The sequence below is a fragment of the Trachurus trachurus genome, assembly GCF_905171665.1.
Source record: "Trachurus trachurus genome assembly, chromosome: 8".
In the NCBI taxonomy this organism is placed as follows: Eukaryota; Metazoa; Chordata; class Actinopteri; order Carangiformes; family Carangidae; genus Trachurus; species Trachurus trachurus.
In genome coordinates this window covers 22218174-22243204 of record NC_139905.1, presented here as the reverse complement: position 1 = coordinate 22243204, position 25031 = coordinate 22218174, and the positions used below count along the sequence as shown (strand labels likewise).

The 25031-nt window shown below is 41.3% G+C and overlaps 1 protein-coding gene across 1 annotated transcript in view; it reads left to right on the top strand.

Annotated features, from left to right (window-relative positions):
* Nucleotides 1–25031, top strand: part of LOC310989691 (protein shisa-8) — a gene marked incomplete at both ends in the record, with an annotated part of 138972 nt that overhangs the window by 79504 nt on the left and 34437 nt on the right. The window contains one exon of the mRNA XM_083976836.1: nucleotides 9362–9477. Coding sequence (XP_083832962.1) covers nucleotides 9362–9477 — 116 coding nt within the window. The remainder of the gene's footprint in view (nucleotides 1–9361; nucleotides 9478–25031) is intronic.

Sequence of the window (25031 nt, the reverse complement as noted above, 5' to 3'; positions counted from 1 at the left end):
TGTCAGACAGCTTGACAGCTTGATTCTTTAATATAATAGCGGGAGGCTATTCCATAGGTAAGGTGCATGTTATGAGGAGGTCCTGCAACCAATTGATTTTTTATTCACTGAAGAAATGACCAGGAGGTGAGAGATCAGAGAGCGCAGAGGACGAGGTGGAATATAGTGTTAGTAGTTCGGATAGGTAGGATGGGGCAAGACCATTAATGCCTTATAAGTTAAAAGAAGGATGTTAAAATCAGCTCTGGCCTGGACAGGCAACCAGTGAGAGGCTAAAACCAGAGTTATGTGACTGTATTTACTGGTTCTAGCTGCAGCATTCTGCAAGTTGCAAGTTGAAGACTACGGGTGGCTGATGCAGGGAGGCCAGAGAAAAGAGCATTACAATAGTCTAATCTAGAGGACACCAGAGCATGGAGAACGATTTCAGCATTGCAATGCGACAGAAACGGGGGAATTGTTACTGAGATGGAAAAAGGTTGATTTGGTAATCTCCCTGATATGAGGTTGAAAAAAGATAAAGTGTGGTCAAAGGTGACTTCTAAGTTTCTTATGCCCAAACTCTCTGTGATCATACTGTACATCCATCAATATTGCAACAAAACTGTGCAGACAACTGCTTATAATTAGAGAGCTTGATCACTCACCACTAGGTCAGTCTTAGCATAATTCAACATGAGAAAGTTCTGACTCATCCAGAGATTAATTTTACACACATCTGGCTGTAGCAGCATGTAAAGGTGGATGTCATCCGCATAGCATTGATATTTGATGTCACATTCTGAGATGATCCTTCCTACTGTAGATGGAGCAGATAAATACAAAACAAAAGAGGGCCAAGGACAGAACCTTAAAGAGGGCAGATGGGATAGGGTCTGATGCGCTCGTAGTAGCTGCACAGGTGTTGTGGGTTGATTAGCGCTTGCTCCGCTCGGGGTTTGTAAACTTAATTGCATTACGCGTGCTCTAACGCATGGCACTGCTTCAGATGGTAAAAAATATTTGTGGTATTCCCCGTCTTTGTGGGAACATGTACTCATAATTTGCAGTGCACAGTACTTTGTTTCTTGTCCAACTTTAAAAAACCTTCCTCTACACCACTGAAGTTTTCGGGCCCTTCTTGTCGCTGTCATTTGTTGAGCCTTGGGCAGGTTCTTCTGTAGTTTCATCAGAGGGAACACTCATTTTCTTTTTTTCAGCGTTGTCTCACTGCTGTTGCGACCGGGAGCGACCTAGCTGCTAGCCTGCTACTGTGTTGTGTGCTAACTTGGCATGGCTCTATTCCAGCCACATGATTGGTTCAGCGCGGAGTAAGTCTCATGGCTATTTGTTTTGACTGTCAAAACATGGACAAATGCCGTCTATCGAAAAGTCTATCGACCATGTTGCATATCGCTATTGAGGAAAATTATATTGCGATATATATCTTTATCGTTTTATCGCCCGGCCCTAATTACACCCCTAGTTAAATGATGTGTTATGGGTAAAATGGAGGCTTTCTGCCGACTCCCTACCCGACTCCCAACCTTGCAAGATCAGCACCTCTGACCCTGTGTCCCAGATCTCGTCTTGCAAGAAACATGGACTGCTTTGCGGCACAACAACACAAACACGCCTCGTAATCCGTAATCGCTTGTTAACGTGTATTGAGTATGTGTTTTCTGTATGTATTTTTTTGTTTTATGTATTAATGTATTTTATGTGTTAATGGTTTGTATTTGTCATTTATTATGATGAAAAGACCCCAGGAAGAATAGCTGCTGCGTGGCAAAAGCTAATGGGGATCTAAATAAACTAAACTAAACTAAAAACCCACTTAAGTAGATACTGTATCGCTCCACAGATTGCCTTCTCACCAGCTTCGTTGAAAACAAATGCACATGGCCAGGGGAGGAGGGTTAGTGGTGAGTTTTTATGACAGTGAAAATATGCACTCCTAAACTATAGGGGGAGATTTGTAGAGGAAATAGCGTCCGAAACAGCAAAAGAGCGACAGGACTTGCATAGTTCCCCCTTTAACTTACTTTTACTCCAAGTCAGCCATTTACTGAATACATTAGTACATTATACACTCAATTATGATGTTATAATCCAAAATTGTATTAGACTGCAGCGGTGCACCTAATAAGCTGATAACCTTGTGTAAATTATTTATGTTGCAAGTTATTTATAATAAGTGCTTTTTCAATGAATATGGAATTTTAATGCAAAAATCTCATCAGCCAGTAACTGCCTACTTTCAATTATTGCACATAATTATGTCTTATCATCCCATACACTTAGACTCAAATCATGTATTTGTTTGGCTTCTGGTACAGAAATAAGGCTCACATGCACAAACACACTCGCAGGCATGGATGATCTGAATGGATGCTCAACATCCCCTGATACTTTCATACTCTAAAATGTATCTTTCTTCAGTCAAAATGCTGCATTTTTAAAGATGTATTTATTTATTATTTGAGCAGGCTCCTCTACTCCTATAGTCTGTTTACAATTAAAGCAGAAGTGAGTGATCCGGTCGTTTTCGCTAATGCTGCGTTCCAGGCAGGCTTTTGAAATCGGAAATTACAGCTTCAAGTCACAACTTACGACTTTGTAGCGTTTCAGGCAACCCACTCGTGTTTTTCCGACCTGTTTTACCGGTGAAAGTCACTATAACGGCCACTCGTAACTTCCGACCGGTGAACTCGTACCAGATCGAACTGGTACAACTTCACGGTCGGAAAAATACGAGTTTCCTTGAACGCACCATAACAGTCCTCGTCCCTACGTCACCACATTCACGGCGTCCCTTGGCTGCACACACAGCCCTGCATGCCGTTCTCTCTCCTCATTGGATAAAAACTGTAGGATACGATAAATGTTTTCTCCTCGGCTCAGAGCAGAGCAGAGGGACTGAGAGACCCGTGTTTCAGACCAAACACTCTATGTAAGTGATTGCTGTCGGAAGATATAACTATTTAAGACTTATATTAACACAAATATATCACTCACTTCTGCTTTAAAGATATAGTCAAGACATTGTTAAATTGTCACAGTCTAATTAAACACTACATGTTGAGAAGGTTCATGCTGCGTGAACATCAGTGTTTTCAGAGGATAATCAATTTACTATAAAAAACATCTGAATGATCACTAATTGTGCTCAACAGAAAAATTACACAATGGTGGCTGACTACTTTTGAAGCAATTACCACACATATTAAACTGCTTCATATCAAATTTTGGGGGATACCATGAGTGTTTCCATCTTTCTTTTTTTTTGCTGCAATATCTAACAATGTTTAGCAAGTCTCCATCAGGATAAAGCTGAGCATGTGCCGCTTTAAGCAGCTGCTTTAAGTTTGTCAAATCGCCTGGAGATGTTTCTTTCGAGTTTTCCAGAAGTTCCACCAATCCACACAGGAATAAAACCCTCTGTGGTGGATATTTACTGCCTGCTGCTGAATAATTTTTGTTTGAGAGTTTGGAAAAGTGCAGTCTCTGAACATCGGCTTTCATTCATTATTTAATTCATATCCTGCCTCCCATTACAGCGAAATCCATTTTTTAGTAATTCAACTGGAAATGAGACTCATCCGTGGCCTTGTGCGAATGCAAACCTCATGAAATTCATTACCTGCTATATACACAATTTACAAAACAACACTCCATAAGATTTTACTACGGGGAGTTTTCTCTCAGTGCAGGGGGCTCATACCTAAAGAGCTATCCATGACTCTTGTCAGCCTTGTTTAACACATTATAATAATGATGTGTTATGGTACATCATTGCAGCAGAATTGTTTCTGAATGAACACTTTAAAGGGTAAATTGTACCCCAGCAATTGCACTTCCATAAAAATGCAGGGCCTCACAAGAGGCAGATAAAAAAGAGAATAGAAACAAGAATCAAGGCAAGGCAGAGATATCCTGACTTTAAGTCCCTAGTATAAATCATGCCCTAGAGACATTATACTTAAGTCCCCATAATTCAGCCGTGGAGTATTTTTCTCTTGGACCCTCCATGGCTTGTAAGTGGTCAAATTTCAAACTCCATGTCCTCAGTTTGTAACATACTTTCTGTTAGAAATTAAGTCAAGGTAATCTTCATTATCCCTGTGGGGAAATTCCATGCTCAAAAAACAACATATTTACACAAGAAATAAGGGGTTACATAGGACTATTTAAAAACAAACAAACAAAAAAACATCAGTAGCAGAGACAAATTACTCTTTGGTCCTGCATCTGTAGACATGATGCATCACCAATCAGATGGGAGCAGATTACTGTGGTCAGCCAGGACTAAGGCACTGGCAGTTTTTCAAGATATGTACAAATTTTATTACACAGTCTTACAGTGAGATTTTCATGTATTTTTATTGATGTGTTTATGTTTTATCTTAAAGCAGATATAGCTGCTATATTCATGCTGTGGAAGCGCTCAGTCTATAAAGAAATGAACACAGCCTGTATTCAGAGAACTGAGCTTTACAACAAGTCATCAGAACTTCTGTAACTTTGTGATGTCACAACATTGCAGTTACTACTCATAGCCATGCCCCAAGCCCCGCCCACCCAGACACCATTCAACTTAGCAGAATTTGGTTTGGGAGTACCTTAAAGGTTGAATATGGAGGAATATCTTAAAATACACACATCGTAACATGTACAGTATATCATAATCCATCGATCCACTGATTAAGGCTTCATTGAAAACAAATGCACACGACCGGAAGGAGGGTTAGCAAAACAGCAGAGACGGCTACCAGCTGGTAAGATGTAAACAGGTCATTGTCGAACCCGTCAAAATGTATTAAATTATTTAATTCAGTTTAAATATATTTTTTAATGGAAAAACATTACTTGTATTCTTGCACCCTCTGCACAATATCTTTTTATGGAAATTAAAATATCAAGTAGTCTATCTATGACACCAGAAACTGATAACTAACTGACTTGTCTGTCATACTGGGTTCGCTAACAGCTAAATTTAAAGCCTAGTAGATGCACTGTACACATTTCAAAGAAAAGACCTTTAACACATCTCAATTTGTACAATGTGCAGGTTTTGGAATATGACAACAACTGAACCGAATCAGCAAGAATAGATACTGTACTGTATACATTGACAACGTTCTATAGTGTAGAACACATCTTCATATGCTGTCTTCACATCTGCACTAGTTTGTGTTGTTTGAAGTGCCTGTCAACACTTACTGCCCCCTCCCTCTTTATCATGAAAGGGCCAGATTTCCCTCGGCATATATGATGGCTGCTGTTCTGATCTGGGTTTTGCACAGTATTTGAATTTCTCTGCAACTTAAGTGCTGCAGATTTGCATTTTTTCATACATTTTAGGCATTTAGCTGTGCCTTTGCCTCATGCAACTTTCTGTGGTAAAATATGATGCTTGGTTACCAACTTTGTGGAAATAATAATAGTAATAATAAGAATATCTTTGCAAGGTAAAACTTCAAATTTCTGTGTGTGTGCGTGTGTGTATCTCAAGGGCGCTAATATTATAAGTTGGAATAGGTTTTTGTAGCAGTTTTCTCGGAAAGAAAGAAAGAAAGAAAAAAAGAAGATTGGGCCGAAGGGTTAGAGGCTAAAAGACAGACCAGACACAACGATGAAAGAGTGCAAGAGGCAGAATTAGAGGACTGAGAGGAGAACAGTCAGAGACGGAGGGCTGAGGAGGCGATAGAGGCAAAGATAAAAGACTCATAGCAACGAAAGTGACGCAGGGGGAGAGATAACGGAGGGGGGAGGGGAGGAGGGGTCGAGTCAGACGCGGAAAGTTGAGAAGATAAGACAGACGGGATTAGAGGAGGAGAGAAAGAAAAAGGAGATGTTTCCAGGGAGATGGAGGATGTAGAGAACAACACGTACTCAACAATAGCAATCGTAGCGCAGGAGGCGCGGGGCGGGTGGGAGGGTGAGACTAAAGAGTGACAGAGATACAGCTTCAGCTCACTTCATTATCAGCAGATAGAAGACAAATGAAGTAGTGGAACCGAAGTGGACAGATATTAATGAGAAGAGAGAGAGAAAATGGACTGGCTAGCAAGCAGAAATTGCAAAGGGCAATTAAGATGCATACTGTACCTACATCGTGTGTGTTTCATGCTATCCATATTATCCAGCTTAAGGGAAACATTTATGTGTATTTATTGTTTCTGCATGTCCTGTTTAAACTGTCATTGCCCTAATTTCCCTGTGGAAATCATTAAAGTTCCATTAAATTGGTCAAATGTCAACCTTTGTGGTTTTAATGTGAGAATAAATTCAATTTCTGACCTTGTACTGTACATATTTGCACTTTTTTTCTTTTGCCACCAGAGGTGACATGCTACAGTAATCCCAGCAGGATTCTATCTCAAATTAACTTTTTTTTCCTGATGTTAATTTATCAAAGAGAGGTTTTGCTGAGCTGAGAGTTTCCCCCGCAACACAAGGCTTTACACTTTACACCAGGGAGCTGCCCAGTACAACCACAGACGAGTGGCATGTCGCTCTGCAGCTCCACTGGAGCGGCTGAAGATTGCTTAATGGCACCTTCACAGTGAGAGGCATGTCAGGGGAGAGAAGAATATACCAGTTTAATTTCATATTTTTCCTGCCTGATGCTTTCCCACATCCTACAACCGTTTTCACAGGTTTAGATGTAAACCATATGAAGAATTTGATGTGTAAAACCCGTGCCCCGCTAAGTAATTACTTGTTATGCCATGATTTATTGACATTGCTATGATGGAGTCATGGGAATGAGGCCAAGTGCCAAAAGTCATCTGAGCAATGTCAACATTATAGTGTTCATCATATCCCTCCATCCCTTCATTTGGGAGCAAAGGACATTTACCCCCCCCCCCCCCAAAAAAAAAGGAAAAACAATAACATCCTTCACACAGGCCGACGTAATACTGTACTTTGTGCCTATTCCAGTTCCAGTGTGTTGGATTGTTTTATATTGTGCCGGAGCTCATGTTGTTCTGCTTACTGCTCTCATGGCCACAGGCAATCATTTCACAGCGGGCTAATAAAAAGACAAGTGCTCCATTGCATTGTGGAAGCCTATGCCAAGGTTTCAACAGTGAGATTAACAGTGAGGAAATATTCATGGGTCTCTTGAAAGCAGCTCTCAGGTCACAGCTGATTTGTTGACGATGTTGCTCTAATTTCCCTGTCAATGGCAGCATTTAGTTGGTGAGCTTTTACTTTTAGTGCTTGTTAATACATGCAAAAAACTGAAAGTTTGGAAAAGCAATTAGGGACTTTTGAAATCAGCAGTGGAAATGAAAACAAAGAAACAAAAACATTCATATGAGTAGATGTACAGCATGTGTTGATATTTTAGGAACTGTGGCATAGAAACAGAGTCCAGGGGATTTAGTAGCTGACGCTCTAAAAGGGCAAGAAATGTCCTAACGGGGATGTTTACTATAGCAATTAAAGTGAGATCACATACAATATGCACCTTTTCTATGACAAATCACATTACCATGGCTACTACCTTCCTGCCCAGAATACACAAGAGAGTAGATCCACTTGAACTGAAACATCACATTTACAATCTGTGAAAAAAACAGAGAATTTAAAGTATGAATGGTACACGGCCAATTCTATTAGTCATTCCAACCTTGGATATCACACTGATGTTTAAAACATTCAATGTGAGAGGAAGCACGTTACAGTAAGCCTATAGTAAAAAATATAAAGCCTTCAGGTGAAAGTATGTCATGCAATCAGTTTATCAGGAGGTTTGAGATTGTGCATTTTTATAAGCTGCACCCACAACTAACCAAGTACTCCATCCCATTGTCCATGATGCCAGTTACATTTCTAAACAATTATTTATTATCAGATCCTTACAACTCTTGAATTCTAGTCAATCAGCCGCTGTCTCATTACTTTCAAACATATCATTTTGTGTGAGCTGTTTACCCTTGTCTTTAGTTTGTTAGTTAGGTTGCCGTTACTTTTAGCCAACATGAGTTTATTTCTGCCATGTTTTTACTATTCGTCCATTAGCTTTAGCAAATTAGCTATGTCAGTGATTCCCAACCAGGGGGTACGCGTACCCTTAGGGGTATGTGAGCACATTGCAGGAGGTACTTGGAAACTTTTATCAATTTATTTAAATTCCCGGCCATTTCATAAACCCATTGCTAAAATGGTACGTGCGCCGCCACCACAGCAAGTTTCCCACGAAAGACAATAATCTGTGGCACAACTCTGTGAAGACACATGCCAAGTAATGCCAAACAGCCAAATATAAGCTAGCAACAAGCAAACAAGGATAAATGGCTCAAATGTCCAGGTAGCGTTGCTCTGGACTCAGGAGAGCCTGCCGACAAACAGAAGAAAGAGGCAAAACTTAACCACAGGCAGTTCAGTGAACACTATGTGGTTTCACTTGAATATTTTAATTTCATAATCAGTTGTGTTACGTTTTATATGACCACTTTTGGAGAATCATCAACACTAAGTTGGGGTATTCATGGTACGACAAAAAGGCTGAGCCAGAACCACTGGTGATTCTTTTTGCTAATGTGGCTAGTTTTTTCTGTTTGTTTGCTATTATACATGCACTCAAATTGCGCTTCCCCACAGTCTTTCTGTGTACGCCCTGACAACCACACAGCTGTAACAATCCCCTACTTAGGAAGCACCAAGCTAAATATTTTAACACATTTTTACAGAATAACATCAACCAGCTTCCTTCTATCTGATACAAGACGGAGTCCCAGTCCCGGTTTACAGCTGCAGGTTGTATGTGCTCCTGAAGAGTTAAGTCTACACGCTGGAAGGCCGTTTCCTGCCTGTGTTCCAGTTTTGAGGAGGCATCAGAACTTGTTCAAAGGCATCAAACAGTAAAAGATGGGAAGAAGAGAAGTTTTATTTTTTTATATAAATGACTGACGTGCCCAGTTGGCAAACACCCAGAGACTCATGCCTTTCATCGTCGATTCCACTGCCTAGAATTTAATTCAGTGTGTTTTCTGTCTGGGTTTGTTTTCATAGACACGAACAATCTTGTTTCAAACTCGTCTTTATCCTCAGGTAGCGCAATTAGGATGAAGGCTGGATGGATGCTTTTAATAATGGGTTTTCACATTATATCCACATTAATATGTGTGTCTTGTATCATTTTTCTCATTCTGTCCCAACTCTTTCCCATCACAATACTCACCTCTTCCCTCTGTCCTCTTTGTTTAAGCAGTAACTTTCACTCATTTGCCTGACAACACACTCTTCTCATTCCTTATGTGTGGTTTTGCATGAGTGAGAGCTAACATGGTTTGAAGCGTTGTCTACATTTCAATTTTTTTTGTGCATGTGCAAGCTGTAACGGTGTGTTTCTCTTCACTCCCTCCAGGACTCTGACGGAGCTTCTGAAGCAGCCGGGGGAGGCAGGAGCAGTGGACGGAACTGGGGTTCATCATCCGATAGGGACCAATGGCATCTCCGCCAGGGCTCTGCGCTCCAACAATGGTCAGTCCTCACTATGTGAGTCTGTGTCATATGAGTTTAAACAAACTCAGCTGACGTAAAAGGACAGAGGTTTTGCAGTTTTGGCGCAAATCAGGAAATCAGAAATATTGCAAGCATCAAGGTCCAATCGAAAACATAGTTCATTGTACACTGCATTTACTCAGGGTCAGTTAAATCATCAGATGCATCTAAAAGTGACGATTTTGGCAGCACCATCATAAATTTCACTTTTATATATTATACTATTTATATTATTATTGATATAGTTTTATGATAATAATTATTATAATTAATTATGTTCTTAATTTACAGCCATTCATAACTAACTTCAGTTCATTTGGTTATCCTTACAACAGTCTCTCCCCCTCTCTTTTTTACATTTTTTTTTATATGAAAACATATTTCTTCAATATTTCTGGTAGCTACAGAGGTATCCCCTCGAGAGCAAGTGTGCCCTATCTGGGATTCAAGCGATCTTTCAAATCAAGAGTGATTCAGAGATAAGGAGGTCGATAAATTGAGAGGACTGGCACAGAGCCTTAATATCCACTGTGAGAAACCATCGTCGCTAAAATAATTCCCTAAACCCCCCACACAGCGCAATTGCTGAGTTCAAGGAACAAGGAACTCTAGACTTTTTTTTCAGTTACGCACAGACAAACACCATAAATCTCAAAAGTGCACATGGGCCTACATGTTAAATTCCCCCGCCGGTGCCCTTCCTCTTATACCCACTTACACTGACACACCCACAAACACATGTGTGTGTCATCCATGGGCAAGGAGGCGCCGGGACAGACAGGTCAGATTTAATTAAGATGTAATTAGCCGTGTTCCAGCTCCACAACCACAGAGGGAACGCTGTGTGACCCATCTGTCTCCCTCTTTCAAGAAGCTCTGACCACACACACACAGAGTACACACACACACACATGCACACACACATGCACACAGAATATAACCCTGCTTCTTCAGTGCATTGAGACACAAATTAGTGGACATATTTCCTGAGGGCTCATTTGTGACAAGAGTAATGGCGTGTTTTAAAGGACAAAGGTCCCCGTTGCCTCACAGTTTTGTCTTCGTCACAGCAGAAAAAAATTGAGCCGGCTGTACTGTAACCAGGTAGACTTCCTGTGTTATTCTGTAGTAGAAAGAAATCTTTAATCTAGACCGCTCAAGATCGAGTTACTCACGAGAGATACCCAGAAAGCTATTTGAAATCAATTAACATGACTCAAAAGCCCATATACCAACAGAGAGATACCACATCCTCCACATGCTGTACTTCATGAATAAATTATTGAAGCATAAAAGTTTTTTTATTATTATTTCACACTGTCAAACACACACACACACACACACCCTCGTACGTGCAGCATTTATCCACATATACAGACAAAAGGAAATTGCTGAGGCGTATCCCTTTACTTTCATCTTCCCACCACTGCAACAAACAAGTTTTTGGCCTCTTTTTCACCCTGTACTGTGCTTATTATCACTCTGTTGTCTTATGCCTAACTTTCCCTCCCTTATTCCATTTCTTCTCTTGCTGTTAAACCCCCCTTTTACCACCTCGGCTTTTTCACGCTGCTTTGTCTTGGTATTTTCTACTCTTCAACATCATTATCTGATCAACCTTTCTGCACCATGCATTTCATACAGTATTGCTTCTGTGACAATTAAGTGCATAATTCAATGTCATCAATCTAATGCCAAAAATCAATGATGAACATGTACAGAACCACAAATGTTAAGTTGGATGAAAAATGAAAAAATAAAACAAGCAAGGAAATAACAGAAGGATCAGTGAGAGAGGTGTTAAATAAGGGATAAACAAGGCGGACATATGGAGGAGTGTGCGTGTGTGGGAAATGAATGGGGGTACTGGGTGATGACAGTCGGGGAGATGGGATGAAGCTATCCTGATCCTGCTGTGTCAGCCGTCGACACATAATCACCTCTTAATTAAACACTTTTAATCCTCCAGGCCACTTAGACAGAGATAGAGAGGAGAGACAGAGAGGAAAAACAGGGATGAGAGGGAGTGAAAGAGGCAGACCAGACAGACAGACAGACAGCATGGAAGACAGATGGGTGCAAATGTAGATAAAATGTTTATCTCTTCACAGCTTAGAGTAAAAAACTTTTCAGAGGTGGCTGGTGGCTGCCAAAACTCTTCTTCCTGTTGATGATTTGAATTTTGGGGCTTATCCAGGAAAGTCCCAGACTCCCATTTAAACTGTATTGAACTAAAGTAAAATCACTTTGAACGTTACCTAGAAATAGATGCTACTTTGTGTTTGTTTCAGACAACAGTTATGCAGCCTGGTAGTGTATAATGTCTGTTCAGTACTGGATGTATTGCTGTACTGACATTTGTATAGATGTGTACAAAATTAGCTTAAGACATTAGTTTAAAAGTACTGGATGGTTTCCATGAAATGTTGATACTGAAATGTTCACCTCAGTGATGAACTGTAATAACTTTGATAATCAGGTTTTACATTTCAGTATGTCCATACTACAGCCGTCATGGCACCTTCATCACCATCATCCTTCAGCATGTTCATTTTACATCATTTGTTGAACTTGGTGCATGTCAGTCTCTTTTTTATAAAGCACTTTGTGCTACATTTCAAAAACCTTGTGCTACATTATCAAAAAAACAGTGTATTACCACCCTCAGCTGTTACACATTTAGTCCTCCGTGCTGATTGTTTGTATGACCATGTTAGGATGTAACCACCACATTTTCAATTTTTAGATTTGTTAGGTAGATTCGAAGTATAGTTATTTATTCTAAACTTGTGGATTCATATTCTAATGGTTATCAGTTTTTCCTGCTATTTGCCCCTATATTGAATGTGCTCCAGTGCATAAATAAATGCACAGAATGCAAAATTTTGACACCAAATCATGTTCATTTTATCGCCCTTCAAAGCAACTTCTCTAAACTAATTTGTAGAATAGGTCTACCAACTTTAATATTTATAAGGCAGCAATAAATTTCTTACTCACTGCAAGATTGACCGTTGCTCTCTGTATACAGTATGTACATCAGTGCACCGTGGCCTGCAATCGGCTGTAGTTGCAGAAGTTTGAGAGCAGTGCAGAGAATGAGTGCAGCTGATTAGGAAGGAAATACACTGAACAAATTCTGAGCTCTTTCCTTAATGAATACAGCAGCCAAATCCTCATGTTTCCCCTGTGAGAGAAGAATGATCTGGCTTCCACTCCTCTCCTATTCTCTCCTGCACTCATTTTCAAGGCAGATATATTTTAAATACCATGTAAGAGATCAACTAAGGGATAAAAACGGTACGATGTAAAGTCTAAGGCTGGAACATTTGATAGGAAGGGAGGAAAGAGGGTGAAAGAAGAAAATGCAGGGAGTAAAAGTATTGAGGTCATGCCACGGTTAGAATGACTGAATCAGTGAAAGAGGAAGACAAGAGTTTCTGTGTGGTTACAAAAGACAGCTGATTCTGTGGAGAGAAAAGAGAAGAAGAGTTGACAGAGAGGAGTTACTGAACAAAGTCAAAGAACAAGGTAATAGGGAGCAGAAAAAGACGGGAGGGAAGAGATGAAAATAAGATAAGGTTAAAAAAGTCATACCTCAAGAGTGACATTACTAAGAACGGGAGAATCGGTAAGTGATGGAGACAAAGGGGGAAGCGGTGACGGCAGAGAAGGAACAGGAGATGAAAGGTGGCGATGACAATAAGTGGTGGGTGTGTCCTCACCAGAACAAAGCTTGAGAGCAGAGAGAGCGAGGGGAGGAAGAAGGCTAGTAAACAGTTAGGGAAAGAGAGAGGAGAGAGAGAGAGAGAGCTAATGTGTGAGAGAGCTGGAGTGCAAGGGAGGGAATGAGCAGATGAATAAAAGAGTGAGAGAAAGCTGGAGAGAGTAAAAGAAGACAGGACGACATGCTGTTAGCTGCGAGGGGGACAGCTGGTCAGATGCTGCTCGGCCCTGTTCTGGTGTGGAGAGCTGCCCTAAGGACAGTCACCCTGCTCTGCACACACACACACACACAAACCTGCTCATACATGTATACACATCTCCACACAAACATACTGAATAGTTGCACGCATAGAAATGCCCCCGTCACCTGAGGACAACACAGACTGGGTGGACTGTATAGATGTATAGAGAGAGATTAGAGGACATTGGGGGGGAAGTGTGGCAGAGAGTGAATAAATTACCGATGAGGTTAAAAGCATAAAAATGAAAAAACAATGGAAGAAAATGTGAGAAGAAAAAAAAAGGAATAAAGGGAGAAATCTCCATAGACTAGGGTAGGAAAAAAAAACATAAGGTGCGTGTAAGTGAGACAATGAGCTGTTATAAGTGAGAATGAGAAGATGGAGAGGCTATCAGGCAATGGGATGTAAAAAAAAAAAATGTGGCAGGAGAGGATGACTGAGAAAAGAACAGATGGTGGTGGTGGAGAAGAGCGGGAAGGAGGGAACAGTGCTGGAAAGCTGGGAATGCGCTCCCAGATCACTGATAGCTGAAGTCAGCCATGTGAACACTGCATCTAATCGCAGCACCGACGGCAGCACAGAAATTCATCTTTCTTTGTTTTGTCAAATTACAGTCAGGTGATTTCAACACGGCTGAAAGCAGCACGGGCTCCACTGGGCTTTTCCTCAGCAGTTTCTGCAAGGATTTCCCTGTGTTACACTAGACTCAGAGAAAGTTAACTATAAAAGAAAAATCCTCGGAGGAAGCCTTGCATTATCAAATGTGATCATTAAAAGTGAAATCTACATGTTCACTCTACTCACACAATACGTTTTTACATGTCACAGTGGGGAAAAAGGTATGTGCATAATGCATATTCTAAAATAAGGCGCTGATGATGACGAAGCAGGTCTTCAAATAGCATTAAGAGCAAGTGAGGTTTAGTGGGAGTCAGTGATAACTTATAGCAGGTTACTGTAGGCTAGCTCTCTTCATCTCACGCTGAGAAGCCAAATGCATAATCAACATGTTAAGTGCTTGCTGAAAAATAGGAGGAGAAAACAACATTTCAAGGCTACAAATAAAAGGTAAGGTTTAATCCTATTTTTATAAACTAAAAATGTTGTCAGCATCTGTCATTATAGTACATTTAATATCTCTTTACAAATCAGGACCATATGAATTTCATTTCGTTCCACTTTAAGTCTGGCCATGTAGAAATGTCACTGAGCCACTGGAACATTAAGCATAAGCTGATTCTTTTTAATGGCTACATATAAGAAACATCTAGCTATTACAGCTATTACACTGCTGCTAAAAAACAACAACAATGCAATAAGTACAACTAGGCTCACACAACAAAACAATGGAAGCTGTGCCCTATTTACTACGGCAACCTCTATTTAAAACACACTGAACACTGAGACCATGGACTGTCTTGCACATGCACTCATGTACTACTTTCTTCCGTTCTTCCCATAAGTAACCTTCAAACAAGCAATGCCCCTGTGTTACAGATGGGAAGGGATTGAAGGGGTGTGTGTGTGTGTGTATGTTTGTGTGTCTGAGCTGCGTGGACTCCACTGGCGGTCTCTTCTGATATAGGAAAGGATTTGCATTTGTGGGGCATCATTTGCATGTTGCTGGCCTGCAAGAGAGGAAAAGGAGGCAGAGAGAGAAATAAAAAACATCAGAGTGAGAGGGGGAGGAAGAGGAAGAGGGGGCTGAGATGGAGGGAAATGGAAGAGAGCAGGAGGAAAAGGAGAGAGGGAGAGGGAGAGGGAGAGAGAGAGACAGAGAGAGAATAAATGTGTGTTTGATGTAGAGAGAGGCAGCCAGAAAGACAGAGAGAGAGAGAGAGCGGAGGAGGGAGATAGGATCGGTGTGACATTGAAATCAAAACAAGGAAATGAGTATCATGGGAGCCTGCAGGACGGGTGTTAAGTGAAAAGACGTACTATAGGCGGGCGGGGGGTGTGTGGGTGTGCGTGAGTGTGTGTGTGTGTGTGTGTTTGTTTACATCTGCGCGCCCTTGATTTCTGTGGATCGTCACTACAGTGCCACATGGGGCCAGTGCCAATTATATCCGCATTGAGCTCGTCAAAGACACTACACCAGAGAGGGAGAGAGAGGGAGAAAGAGAGGGAGGGTGTGAAACAGAGCAAACATGTCTTAAGAAATGTTCATATATGTGTGTGTACTGTCTGAGCGTATGTTCATACAAGCATGAAGACAGTCAGTCACCCGTGAACGTACTGTACAGTCTGTACATCAGGTGGCCGACTTGTCTTCTGATCCGTTTGCATCTGAATGACTGACAGCTCTGTGCATTGTTTCATGGGAGTTTTGATTTGAATTGGCGTGTGACAGGAAGCGTATGGGAACCAGAAACGGCTGATCCCGACCTGCTGGATATATACTGTGGCCTCTGACTGACCCTCGCCAGATTTAATGTTGCAGAGTAACACATTTCATGGGATCACGGGGATGTGTTGAGCCAGACCTGGCAGCTGTAACACACCAGTGGAGCTGCCAGCGTGTGATACTGTGCCAGTGCATGTATGTGTAGCCTATATAACGTTAAACAAGCAGCAACCACCCAGAAGTACCAGTGCTGGAGCCATCGCGGAGGAGCAAATACTGTGGCCGTTGAAACATTTAGTGACTTTTCCTCCATGTGTTTGTGCAGATTATTGCAATTAGAAATCTTAGCATGGATGACATATTGTATTTAACTCTTTATTTTTGCTAAGACACAACTTTGGCCCATTTTCTGTTCACAGCCAATTCCCTTTCAGTGTTTATCCCATGCACAAATGTGGGTTTCATTTTTATTTTTTTTTAGGTAAAAAACAGGAAAATATTGCAGGAGAGTTGTTTACTTCTCCAGCTGACGTTTTATACAAGAAAAATAAATATTGCAGGATACACACTGCATATTTCTGTTTTGCTATGTTAGTCTCATATTAAATGGACTCACACATTAACCTTTTTCATTCAACCCAGCACAGTTCCTTCTTTAATATCCTATTTCCCTAATCTTCTCCTCCAAATCTCCATTTTTCCTTTTCCTTCCATTTCACCCCCTTTTATATGTAATTACGAGTGCTGTAGACCTTTGTATAATCTCTCCTGCTTTCTCTGTTTGTCCTGAGTTTTTCCTCCCGGTCTGTGTTTCTCTCTCTTGACCTTCAGTAATCTATTATTGTCTGACATCCAGAGGAGAAATGTGAGTCTGCATTTCCCTCCTCTATATCAACCTCATGACTCCCCTATCTCTCTCCTCTCACCTCACCGACAGCTAAAACCATCCAACATCGGAAAAGGCCATAATGCAGTAGTTTTTTTTTTTTTTTTGTATTTCTCTCTGAGTTGCAGAGATTTTCATGAATTCCTTTTGATGATTTTCACATCACTGAAAAGTCTCTTTGACTGTCGTTATCTCTCCTATTTGTGATACCCATCTGGAGTGTTCCGTTTCCAAAGCTATACTTTTCTGTCTGTGACTCTTGAAGGGTGATAATGCTTCAGTTTCACCAGATATGCCAGATATATGATATCATCAAGATATCCCCGCTGATTGTTAGGGTGGAGAAGTCAGGTGTAAATCTGGCATATAATCTTACAGCGCACCGTCTCTTCCCCCATCTCCGGCTTCCCCCTTTGCAGCTCCCTCTCATTAGCCGGCAATCTTCTCTCATCCTCTGCCCTCTTTCTGCTCACAACCCCACTTCCCTCGAGGTCCCTCTATCACCCTCTCCACTTTTTTCCCCTGTCATCTCTCTCTCTCCCCTCCGTCTTTCTTTGACTCTTTAAATCATAGCCTGAGTGTCTGCGGACGGGGCTGTCTGATCCCTCATTTTCCGACTGAACTCTAAAGTCACCCAGAGATGATCACAGAGCCACAGTAAATAGACCTGATGTTCCTTTTGGTGTTGTTAGGAGTTCAAGAGTTGAGTTGAGCTAAGTTGAAAGCAAACTTTTTGGGGTTACAGGGACCAAACCTGGAGGCAGCATGATGGAAGAAGAGGGAGAGAAACGGAAAAACAAAAAAAAGTAAGAAAATAGTGAGTTAGAAGAACAAATAAACTTGTGTTTGACCTCATTCCGTATAAATACAGTATAAAAGAAACTTCATAGCTTTAAAAAAAAAGCGAGCGCAAAATCCAACATTTTACACAAAAACAAAGCAGAAATAAACCTCTAGAATTCAAAACAGAAATGCATGGCATCAAATGACTGGACTAGTGTGTGCGTGGACTTGGATGCTCCCACTCTATTCATCACAGCTCTGTGAAGATCTGTCGCCACTGCTGAAAGTCAACCAGCTCACAGAGGGGATAGATCCAAAAGAGGCTTATTAATAAGCCAGGGCAGCAGCAGATTACAGCTTTAGCAAGTCGCCAAAACAATGAGTGACACTAACAAAACAGGCAGACAGACAGAAACTACAGGCAGCAGGTCAGTGACCTGACAGGAAGATTTGATGCTCATAAACATAATGTGAACTTCAAAGTCAATGTACAATGAGAGCATTGACGGACATGTTGACGGAGTAGCCAGCAGAAAAACAAGAACGACAGGAGTGAATATTGTTTGTTGGAATCAATTTCATACAAAGAACTTTTAAAACACTTTTTAAGAGTTAACATATTTCATTTTTTATAAAACCACTTGTTATTTCTAATCTAGTGGCCTCTTATGCATTCAGTTACTTTACAGATTCATTTATTTTAGATCTTAACAATTTTTTCCATTTCTTTACCTTTTAACCTTCAAACCACTGAAGGTCAGATCGTCTGCGTTTGTCACTCTATTAAAAACACAAGAGGTTATACTAAAACTAAACACTAATGTCAGCTATAACTTGGTCACAATGGAAATATTAACATTGTAATGTTTAATATGTATAATGTCTTCCCATTTAATCTTTTAGTCTCATACTGTACCTGCGTATTTCTGACTTCCCGGCTTCATCCTGCTTGTTCTCTAGACCACTTCAAACCTTTTCACACCATTTTGATAAAAGACATTTTGTATTCTTTTAAATCTTTAGTTTTATGTTTGAAAGCCGTGACCAAAATATGCATGTGCTCCATCATTGTGTTATTCATGGATTGAACTATGGTAAAAATCAATTATTTGCATTTTTTTTTTATGGACTCCTGTCAAGGGCCCCTGAGGGTCCCCAGACAGACACCACTTTGAGAACCACTGTAGATCTACTATTCCTAACCCTGAGCAAAGCACTGACAAAAACAGACCTTTTGAGCAACCATGACGATTCCTGTAAAATACAGTGAAATACACAGAGTTATTATGCATGGTGGGTGTGTTTAATTTATGAAAATATCTCAATTTACAGCCCAAGACAGACTTCCTCCCTGCCTTGTTTTTCTGAATGAATCTAAAGGATGTTCAGGATCATCTCCTGTGTGTCTGTGTGCTCTTGTTAGGGTGAAGTTAATACACTCACAGTATAGACCCCTGCAGGTGCTGCAGAGGACGTGTGTGTGTCGACGCGTGTGTACAGCATACATAAGTGAGAGCAGACATATACAGTACATGCTGCATCTGTGTGTGTGTGTGTGTGTGTGTGTGTGTGTGTGTGTGTATTGTGTGGGTGCATTGATCCAGTGCCATGCAGGGGATATTTTCTCTCAGTCATTTGAAGGACACCAGACCCCCACTCTTCAGCCCCACAAACACCAAGCCACCCCCTTGTGCATGTCCACACACACACACACACAGACACACACACACACACACACACACACACACGCACACACACACACACACACACACACACACACACACACACACACAGAAAGTGAGAGACAGTCATCATGGAAAGTGTTGACAGACGATTTATAAATTGCAGCTCAATAGAGACAAATGACGGTGCACATTGGCAAGACATTGTTATTGTGTACTTTCTTAACGAGCGGGAAAACTGTAACAGACATTGTGTGTGTGTGTGTTTGTTGATATTTGTGTATTGGAGATGTCAGGGGAGGCTGTGGGAGGCTTGATTGTGTCTGTCACCTCCTCTGCCTCCAGCCACCCTGAGGGTCAACCATTATGGATTGACACATTTTTGCACGTTCGACCTTAAAAATACAGTTGTGTCAGTAAGAGGGTGAGCGGAAATGTGTGCTGCACGTGACGCGTGCCTTCGGTTGAGTTCTTTTTGTCTCTATCCAAAAGATGGAAGATCATCAAGCTTTGTATGATTCCTTTTAGGGTATTAGACGTCAGATGAGAGAAATCTTTACCTTGGGGTCAGATAGGTGGTGAGAGCAGTGAGTCTTTCAGTGTGCATGCATAGCAAAGGCACTTAGGCGCTACTTTACGAGCAGGCAGAGGCTGGCATTTTTATGTGTGTGGAGCAATGAGCAAGCGAGGCAGTTCAAAGGGAGAATGTGGATTTCCATGGATGTGAGGAGCGTGTGAAATGTGTGTATACGTGAGCGTTTCTGCATGTGTCTGTTGGGCGCTGATATGAGCCGCTGCTGAGCCCCTGAGTGAGGTGCAGTCCGTGGCTATACATTAAATGGCCCGGATTAGCCCCAACTGCTGCAGGCTCCCTGATAGTATTACTGTTATGGAGCAACTGGGAGGGATCGGGCTCCATTTTGGCTCTGTTATTCTGTCATAATGAGACATAACCCCTCTCATAGAGGACTCCGAGGTTTCCTGGTTAATGTATCAGGCAAAGGGTAGCACTTGTGCTGACTACCAGGGAGGGGGATGGTGAAAGGGGAATGTGTTTCAGAGAAGGAGAGACAGAGAGCTTGAGGGTCAGAAAAAAAATGCCAGGAAAAGGTACATTTACAATGAGAAAACAGACTTTTCCTCATAAATATAATACAGCGTTTGCCTGCCTGATAAGTTACAGTAATTTACTTTAAAGTTATGTTAATAGTGTTAATAATGCTTTACTTAACTGTTGTTTCTGTCTAAAATTTAGCACACACTAAAATCACTGAAATATGAGTGGATATGAGTGGATATATCACACATAAAGGGTTAACTTTACCCAGAGTGTGCAGATAGAGAACCACCCGAGCCTGTTACAGTGTAAGTGTTACTTTATAATGTTACTATTGGGTTATTTACCCAGTATGAATTGGCCTTGAGTTAAACACAGCAAGTCCAACTTTTACCCTAAAGGTGCCCTGTGGAGTTTTCTCGTAAACAAACAGAAGCTATACAATGTAGTAACATTAATACTCACCAAAATACACTATGTGCACCCTGGGTCAAAACAACTTTAAATTTAACAACAAGTAGAAAACTACAGACCTTGAAATTCCTAAAGAGACGGGAATTAAAACATGTAAAACTCTGAGGACCTCATAGATTCTTCCCAACATGCACCTCTCTCTCTCTCTCTCGCTCTCTCCCTCTCCCGCCCTCTCTCTCTCCCACACACACAAACACACACTCTCACTCTCTCATAGTACTCATTTGGGCTTGACATTCAAAAGATGGCCATTCATAAATATATGCTGAGAGTTAGGGGTGGAGACATGTGACAAGTGTTTTGGCCCCACATTATTGTTCCTTAGTTTCCTATCTGGATCACCTGTTTTTGGATTCCTGTCACCTTTACCGCTCTGCCTGTCTCCCCTGATTAACCAGCTGCCCACCTACTTTGTTTCATTCATTGAAAGCAACTTCTTTGCATCAGCCTGCCTGTGCTTTTATCTGGCTCCTTCAGTTTACAGTAGCTTTTTTATTTATCAGTTTCATGATGTATTGACAGCCAGGGGGTGGTTTATCTATAATATACATATTTGACTATGCACAGCACACAGATCTTTTTCTGCCCATCTGTATGGCTAACAAATGTTTCTGAAACTATATTCACTCAAGTTGGGTCAGTTTTGAACCAATTTGAAAGATTTTAAATGTGCAATATGAATGATATACAGTGGAGTAAAATACATATATATGTATATATACAGTATAGCAAAGCCTTGTGGTATTTATCAATCTGATCAGGCTGATCTACCAGTCGCTTCATTTTCCTTGTTCCACACCACTCTGTACATGTGTCCTGTCATGTTCCCTGTCGACTTCCCCACAATCAACCCAGCAATCTTGTACGAGCTCAGTCTCACAATTACAAGCTTAAAGATGATATCAGATGAAAGCAAAACCTTGTATCTCCACAAAGGAGCTAAAGTGACAAAACACTGATTGTTTTTTTTTTCATTCTCAGTTTCTTTTCGTCCGACAAACAAACACATCAGATATAATTCGACTCAGTCCTGCAGCTGTGAAGCGTTTGATCAATGACTGGAAAATAAGCAGTTAAGGGAAGATTAAAGGTGCCGGGTTTTCACAGGACATGACTGATTCATAAGCACAACTTTGCAAGTGAAACCAGTATAGAGCAACAGAGGAGGACGTGCCTTTGATAACGACGTCTCCTTCTGTCTGCAAAGGTTGATCCCACTGTGAGCTCAAATTGATGGTAGTTATCGCTAAAGAAACAGTGGCTGAGGCGGAGCGCCGCATGGCAGCTGTGTGTGCGCGCATGGATGTGTGTATCTCTGTTTGTGTCTCTCTCTCTAAGCCAAACGATGGTGTAACATATCTGATTGAAATCATTCTCACAACAGAAAGCCAGTCCTCTTGGAAAGCAGCATGGGAGTCCTTGGCACACACAAATACAAGCACACACACACACACTTAAACACACAGAAGAAGAACAAGGAATCACAACAAGCAGCGCACACCTTCAGAGTCACAAATATACCGATTCTTGAGCACAGCACCTAAAAATGACAACAAATGTAAATGACGCACACACTTTCTCTCTCTCTCTTTCTTCCTCCGGTTACCCTGTCTGTCCAACATACACACACACACATAATGCCACATCACATCACGTCATTTCAGAGAGCGTGTTTAACCTAATCACACTCATCCATGCGTGAGCCTCAGAGGGGGAGTCAGGTCTGTTATGACAGCCGATGTGCCGTGTGACGGCCACAGGGGTTTAGAGAGCACCGACCAGCAGTCTGCTTTTAATACACACACACTCACACACACACACTCACAGACACACACTGTTGCTTCGAACACACATGACACAGACCTGTGCAGGAGAGGCGGACATGTGGAAAGACAGGAAGGAAGCCAAACAGACGAGACTGCGAGGCAGACCGAGTGACTAATTGCATGGTTCATTTCCATACCACTAACCTGTGAGCAGACGCACACGAGGGCTGCAGCCCCAACGTCCGATCGCATTAGACCTCACAGGGGAAATGTTTTGTTTATAGTTTTCAGTGGTTTGGGTGATTCAGTGTTTACCTGTGGGGAGATAACAGTATTGAGTTCAGAGCCTGCATGAGTGGGAGTAGGAGTCATTTTGAGAATGAATGCGATCGTCTCTGGAAATATCAAACAAACAGATTCTGACAGAGGCACAAAGTCTGGCATCGAATCTAAAAATAGACCTTCGGAGGTCTTACTCTACCAATCCAAATCCTGGATGCGCTGAATTACATGGAGACATATATATCTCCTCCAGGTGCAGAGGTCATCACATACCTGTCTCTGGCTCTGGTTTTGGTCTCTACCAACTGATGAATGAATGAATCTGGCTATGCTTGCCAGCTACTATTTCTGTCTGATTGGGTGCGGGCAGTGAACTGTGAGGTTTATCACTGAAAATAAACAACCCCGTCAGAGTCACATTTAAATGTATTTCAATAAAGATGAATTTATTCGATGAATTCAAGAAGAATGTCGGATGAGTAAAAAGAACATTTTGTCTGCAGATACTGCACCGCTGAGTTTTCTTAAACGCTGAGTGCAGCTGAACACATTTTTAGCCTTTTAAGTGACAATGACTGATCCGGTGTATTAAAAGGGATAAAATTAATGTTTTAGGAGTCATATATCTATATCATACAGTTTGGCCGAGAGACTTTAAGCCCCTGAACTTCACTGTTTCTGTGTTTCTCTGCCTTTATAAATCAATACTGAGCTGGGTTCAGTAGTGTCATAGATACTACAATAGTTACATCAATCACGGGAACTAACAGAGACAGACCTCCGTGTGTGTGTGTGTGTGTGTGTGTGTGTGTGTGTGTGTGTGTGTGAGGAAGAGAGAGACAAGGTGAGATCGTCATATAGCAAAGTGAAGCCATATACCACTGCCAGTATACTGCTGTGTACGTGACAGATATCATTTATCTACCAGCAGTAGGAGGAGAGACGTGCTCTCACTCTCTCCATCACTGTCACACACTTGCACACGCACAATTTTGTCATTATTAAAAACAAATTTCGCTCTTAATTGAATCATTAATCCACAAACATTAACATAATCCCATGTTGGATGTCATTCAATCCCCCCTACCCCTCGCCCACCGTCTGACTGTCACTTTTGCGCGGCGCTCATCCTCATCTCAACACTCTCGCCATATGTCGAAACACATTGCGGCAATCCCAGCCTGCCAATTACAGATCTGCAACACCAGAACCAATCAGCGCATACGTTCTGCCTCATGTTAAACCGATCTGCATCTGGATGCTATCTGGGTAATTAACAATTTGAACGCATGTAAACACACCTGCAAATGTTTTGCATATGTACTGACATGGAGCCGTGTTACATAATCTTGAATCCAGACAACTTGGAGAAGAGGAGGCAGGTGAATCACTACAAACTGTCATCCCTCTCTTCACCTATTGCTGCTTTGCCATCTGCTCTGACACACTGGGTAATGGTCTTTCTCTGTACCATTGTCCACCTGTCACTGGCACCACACATCCTGCTGTCAATCAAAAGGCTTCTTGATGCCCCAAGGGCCAACAACTGCTCCATTGTGTTCAGACTAGAGGCTGCAAACAGGACGTTTCCACGTTTCTGTAGACCCTGATAATACGGATTTTGAACAAGAAACAAATCTGGTTAAAAACAATCACTTGTTGATATCTTCTGTCTTTGATATTACAGTTATTAGTATGTTGCAAACATTATGGCGATCCATGCATTTCACATTTTTTGTGTTGTGCAGGAGTGGATCATGCACATGTGTTCAGCACTCACTTCACACATCTGGACTGGATGTTTATAGGTTTATAGTTGTGCAGTAGGGAGTGGTGAACTATATGGTTTTGCTTCAGTAAAAGTATCACGACAAAAAAAAAAAAAAACTCTCAAAAGTAAAAGTTGCTATCCTGCCTAAAGTGTCACAACTGATATTATTTATTTAACATGTGATACTGTTGCAGCAATGCAGAGTATGCAGTTCACTGTGATATCAATGCAGCTATAGTTCTAACATATTTAAACAGTACGGTGAATTAGGCCAGTGGTTCTGAATGTAATCAGACCCTCTCCAAAGTGTCACTGAAAAAAAGCTCTGGTACATACAGTAAATGTGTATGAAGTATTGGATTCTCATCCTTTGCTTTTCATTCACTAACAACACAACACAGATTGGAAATTATACTCAAGTACATTGAGCAAATTAGGTTGTGAATGCCACAGGTTAATATAGTTTTATTGTGAATTCACATGTTTGCATTCACCCTTCACAACAACAAGCTGTTTAAAA